The sequence below is a fragment of the Physeter macrocephalus genome, chromosome 9, assembly GCF_002837175.3.
Source record: "Physeter macrocephalus isolate SW-GA chromosome 9, ASM283717v5, whole genome shotgun sequence".
NCBI classification, from domain to species: domain Eukaryota; kingdom Metazoa; phylum Chordata; class Mammalia; order Artiodactyla; family Physeteridae; genus Physeter; species Physeter macrocephalus.
In genome coordinates, this window is record NC_041222.1 from 61,204,114 (window position 1) to 61,210,113 (window position 6,000).

The 6,000-nt window shown below is 45.4% G+C and overlaps 1 protein-coding gene across 1 annotated transcript in view; it reads right to left on the reverse strand.

The window, feature by feature from the left end:
• SAXO1 (stabilizer of axonemal microtubules 1) overlaps nt 1-4,343 on the reverse strand; it is a 94,713-nt gene extending 90,370 nt beyond the window's left edge. The window contains exon 1 of the mRNA XM_024126907.1: nt 4,042-4,343. Coding sequence (XP_023982675.1) covers nt 4,042-4,088 — 47 coding nt within the window. The 5' untranslated portion in view covers nt 4,089-4,343. The remainder of the gene's footprint in view (nt 1-4,041) is intronic.
• Nucleotides 4,344-6,000: the final 1,657 nt, after the last annotated feature.

Here is a 6,000-nt window from a genome sequence, read left to right on the forward strand (position 1 = left end):
CTAAGGAGGCAAAGACCTGTACTCAGAAAACTATAAGATACTGATGAAAGAAATTGAAGACGACACAAACAGATGGAGAGACAGACCATGTTCCTGGATTGGAAGAATCAATATTGTCAAAATGGCTATACTACACAAAGTAACAGACAGATTCAATGCAATCCCTATCAAATTACCAATAGCATTTTTCACAGAATTAGAATAAAAAAGTTTACAATTTATATGGAAACACAAAAGACTCCAAATAGCCAAAGCAAACTTGAGAAAGAAAAATGGACCTGGAAGAATCAGGCTCCCTGACTTCAGACTATACTACAAAGCTACATTAATCAAGACAGTACAGTACTGGCACTAAAACAGATATATAGATCAACGGAACAGGATAGAAAGTCCAGAGATAAACTCACGTACCTATGGTAATCTAGTCTATGACAAAGGAGGCAAGAATATACAATGGAGAAAGACAGTCTCTTCAATAAGTGGTGCTGGGAAAACTGGACAGCTATACGTAAAAGAATGAAATTAGAACAGTCTCTAACATGATATACAAAAATAAACTCAAAATGAATTAAAGACCTAAATGTAAGACCGGAAACCATAAAACTCTTAGAGGAAAACATAGGCAGAACACACTGTGACATAAATCGTGGCAAGATCCTTTTTGATCCACCTCCTAGAGTAATGAAAATAAAAACAAAAATAAACAAATGGGACCTAATTAAACTCAAAAGCTTTTGCACAGCAAAGGAAACCATAAACAAAACAAAAAGACAACCCACAGAATGAGAAAAAATATTTGCAAATTAACTCTGACAAGGGATTAATCTCCAAAATTTACAAACAGCTCATGCAGTTCAACATCAAAAAAACAAACAACCCACTGAAAAAATTGGCAAAAGATCTAGACAGGCATTTCTCCAAAGAAGACATACAGATGGCCAAAAAACATGTGAAAAGATGCTCAACATCAGTAATTATTCGAGAAATGCAAATCAAAACTACAATGAGGGCTTCCCTGGTGGTGCAGTGGTTGAGAGTCCACCTGCCGATGCAGGGGACGCAGGTTCGTGCCCTGGTCCGGGAAGATCCCACGTGCCGCGGAGCAACTAAGCCCATGCACCACAACTACTGAGTCTGCGCTCTAGAGCCCGCAAGCCACAACTACTGAAGCCTGCATGCTCTAGGGCCCACATGCCACAACTACTGAGCCCACGTGCTGCAACTACTGAAGCCCATGTGCATAGAGCCCGTGCTCCGCAACAAAAGAAGCCACCGCAATCAGAAGCCTGCGCACCGCAACGAAGAGTAGCCTCCACTCACCACAACTAGAGAAAGCCTGCACGCAGCGAGGACCCAATGCAGCCAAAAAAAAAAAAATTGTTAAAACTACAATGAGGTATCGCCTCACACCAGTCACAATGGCCATCATCAAAAGTCTACAAACAGTAAATGCTAGCAAAGGTGTGGAAAAAGGGAACCCTCTTACACTGTTGGTGGGAATGTAAATTGGTACAACCACTATGGAGAACAGTATGGAGGTTCCTTAAAAAACTAAAAATAGAGCTACCATATGACCCAGCAATCCCACTCCTGGGCATATATCCAGAGAAAACCATAATTCGAAAAGATACATGCACGCCAGTGTTCATTGCAGAACTATTTACAAAAACCAGGACATGGAAGCAACCTAAATGTAAGCAACCACAGACAGATGAATGGATAAGAAGATGTGGTACATATATACAATGGAATATTACTCAGCCATAAAAAAGAATGAAACAATGCCGTTTGCAGCAACATGGATGGACCTAGAGATTGTCATACTGAGTGAAGTAGGTCAGACAGAGAAAGACAAATATCATATGATATCACTTATATGTGGAATCTAAAAAAAAATGGTACAAATGAATTTGTTTACAAAACAGAAATAGAGTCACAGATGTAGAAAACAAACTTATGGTTACCAAGGGGGAAAGGGGAGGGGAGAGATAAATTGGGAGATTGGGATTGACATATACACACTACTATACATAAAACAGATAACTAATAAGAACCTACTGTATAGTATAGGGAACTCCACTCAATACTCTGTAATGACGTATATGGGAATAGGATCTAAAAAAGAGTGGATATATGTATAACTGATTCACTTTGCTGTATACCTGAAACTAACACACATTGTAAATCAACTATACTCCAATAAAAATTCATTTTAAAATAAATAAATAAATAAACCCAGGGTAAATGGACAATAGATGGCAGCATTAATGGGGAAGATACTGGAGAAAGGGAACGTGGTGACTATCTGAAGGTTGTTGAAGTTGAGGTTGATGAGATAGCCAGATGGACCAACAAGCAGTTTGAGAAGTGAAATGAGACTGAAATAAGAGAAGAGAGGCTGAGGGGTGTGAGAGTCAAACCAGAGACCCCTGACTGAAATCAGAGTAGAGGGGTAGGTACAGGAGGAGGAGGAAGGAAAGAAGAGACCCATGGACAGACTCTGCATCCAATGGGAAATAGCCCCTTTTCAGGGGTGAAGGAGAAACAGAGAAGGAACGTCCCCTACTACAGGGAAAGGACAGAGACTTCTCACTGCATACCCTCTGTACCTCTTCAATGAGCATTCCTGGCTTCCTAACTGGAATGCATACTGGGCAAAGATGGAGACTGTATCAGATATTTCAATCCCCATGTCCACAAGAGAGCAAATTAAGCCCCAGTCCTACCTGAATAACTCAATACCTCAAGAAGAGACAGAAGGGTATGTAAAGGGCCCCAGCAGAGGGTGAGCCATAGAGGTTTTGCCTCAGTAGTGTGGAAAATTAGCCCTAGATTAAAACACTGCTCTGGATCCCCCTAACAAACCTTAAAAAGCAAGACCCATGCTTCTATGTGATCTAGTTCAGTGGTTCCCAATCCTGGCAAATGGGGAAATCACCGAAAGACTGCTGGTGGGGCCCACCCTCAGAGAGGATGATTTAACAGCCTGGGAAACCAGTATCACTTTAAAGCTCCCCAGGTGACTCTACTGATGCCACCCACTGATGCCAGAGATGTGTAAGATTTCTCACCCAGTTATTAGAGTTCCCTTTCATTCTCCCCACTACTGATGACATTTTCAATACTGATGTAACAAAGTTAGCAAGCGTTTTTTGCAGCTTTCAAGATGCTAACATATTTTAAGCACAACCCATTAGCGGGAGTCTCACACACATTATCTCATTGACTACTTAGAGAATCCTGGAGAAGTTCCGTTACCTGCCCAAGACCCCACAATTAGCAACAGCCCACGAGGGCTGACCCCAGAGCCGCCCCTCTTTTCTGTTGCTCCTGTGCTGTCCTCAAGCCCAGCAATTCTTAGATGTCCTAAGAAGGAGGTGAAAGAAGCACCTCAGGCATTGTGAGATACAGGAAAGGAGTCAGCGGCAGAACTTTGACTAAAACCCATGATTTCTCCCTGGAACCACCTCCTTCACCCAAGCATGGCTCATAAAGGCAATGGCCAGGAGAGACACCTGGCAAGGCCAGGACAAGAGAGTGCAAAAATAATTTCCTTTCCTTATTCTTGTTCAACTCTATACCAGTGTAAACATGAGTTTTAGAAATACCTTACACTCCTAAGTAGTAAGAATTTCTCTGAATGAGAAACTCAGTTACATGAAAGGATTCCTCTTCCCCAAAAGGAGACCAACAAAAGATGAAAGACTTGGCCCAACCTGGCCAGGGGGTTTTCTATCCTTGTCTGACACTCTCTAGGCTGCAGGGAGGGGAGCACAAACTCTACGGGTCTGCGCCCATTTTCAACGTCCGTGCAGCTCTGGGGGGAAGGAAAACGGAGAAGGCCTGAGAACAGCCACGTTCATCAGGGCTGATTCAACGCCGCGCGTTAACTGCTAACAACGCAGCCTAAAAGAGGCCAACAAGTGGACGCATCCACCGTGGTGCTGCCTGATCTCGAAGCTCAGGGTCAGGGCTCAGCCTAGCTTTCAGAGTCTGAAATTCCAGGTTCCTGGGTCCTAGGCGCGGGCGCGGCCGCCTTACCCGCAGGAGCACAGGTCGCAGATGCACTTCCTCTTCACCGGGGCCATGCAGAGACCTGGAGGCCGGCGCAGAGCATCCCCCGCCGCTGCCTCCTAGACCCCGACCGCCTCGCAGGGGGCGCGCCGAGTCTCCTGGACCTTGGCAAATATCCTGAATAATGACTCCAGAGAAAACTTAGGTGACCCTTTTGCAAAGCCCAGTCTTCCGTTTCCTTCCCTGAGCCGGCCTTGCACGGGAGCAGAACAGAGCATGGACCACGCGGGCCCGGGCGACCTCCCCCTGCACGCACCGCCCCGGCCCCTGCACGCACCGCCCCGCCTCTGCCCGCCCTAGGCCCGCTGGGCCTCTGTGACGTCACCGGGGCCACAGGTGCACCTGTGAGGTCAGGAAGCTTGCAGCGGCTTGCCTGGCAGGCCCAGGACAAAGGTCCCCCATTGGGCCTTGTTGAAACCTCAGGAAAAGCGAAGAATATGACGACTTTGGAAAGCTCGTGGGTGCACAAGTCAGCAAATGCCCTGCTCACTTGGGCAAAAAGGCCGAAAACCCCACCCTCATCACACTGGGTGGCATTTTCTATCTCTAGGATCCATGGTGCCCCTTGGTATAGAAAGGCATCCATTTCCAGATCTTCCTTGTGGAAATCGATGCCTTCAGCTCTTCAAATAGACCTCGCACTCTGAGAACAAAGCAGTTTCAGGGCACCTCGGCCTTGACTGCCCCAGGTGATAGTAATGATGCCGGAGCAGTGGTCCTCAAGTTTCCGTGTGCATCAGAATCACCTGGCTTGATAAAAGCCAGATTGCCACACCCCACCCCTGAGTTTCTGATTCAGTGGGCCTAGCAAGTTCTGAGCCACTCCGATGCTGCTAGGCCAGGGGCCACACTTTAAGAAGCACAGTTTGGGAGATTATTTTGCCCTCTCTATAACCAGCCTACCCCTATTATAGTGTTTCTTCAGCTCACCTGACCCTGAGAACCACTACAGATCCTACCTAGAAACCACTGGCATCAACATCTCTAATCTGGGACTCTAGTTTCAACAAGAAGCCAGGTGATTTGAATCACAAAGCAAGCTCAGGAGACACTGCTCTGATGGGTGGTTTGGAATTAAACACGATGACTTCCCCGTTGTGGGATATGGGAGCTTCAAGTATTGACAATCCTATGCTTGTTTTTCTTTCCCACACTTCCTCACTCTTGCCATTAGTTTTTGTGAAGGAGTGAGTCAGTAAGTCAGAGGCATTTTAGACTGCAGAACACTTAATATTCAGAGTTTTTTTGGATTTTTTTCTTCCATGTTAGGCTCTAGAATAGAGATCAGCAAAGTATTGGCAACAGGCCAAATTCAGCCGGCCGCCTGTCTTTGTACGGCCAGCAAGCTAAGAATGTTTTTTTACATTTTTAAATGGTTGAAAAAAATTAAAAGAATAATACATGACCCATGAAACATATAAAATTCAAGTTTCGGTGTCTACAATATTTGTAGAAATATTCCTGATTTTGCCTCTTGGCCCACAAAAGCTAAAATATTTACTATATGACTTTTTACAGAGAAAGTATGCTGACCTCAGCTCTAAAAAGTCAAAGAGGGCGATCCAGAGGGGAGCAAAGATTACTGATCATTCTTAAGGACAGGGGAGGGTGAAGCTGCTCCTTGCCTTCTCAGTAGGAGGTCAGGGCCCTAAAGGGGAGGATGGAAACCTGAGGGGACAGGATGGAGACAGGGGAGCTATTGGAAGCCGAGGAAAAGCCTGCATGCCATCCCTTACCATTGACAGAGAACATCACATGGGCCTTACAGAGGAACTACAGTGATGAACACCAGCCTTCTCTTGACAGCTGTCTTAACATTATCTATGGATCTTCCAGAAGAAAACTGTCACACTCATGCACCCAGACTTGGATGAGAAGCACCCCCCCCCATTCAAACTGCCCTTGTGGATAGCAGCTTTGTCAACA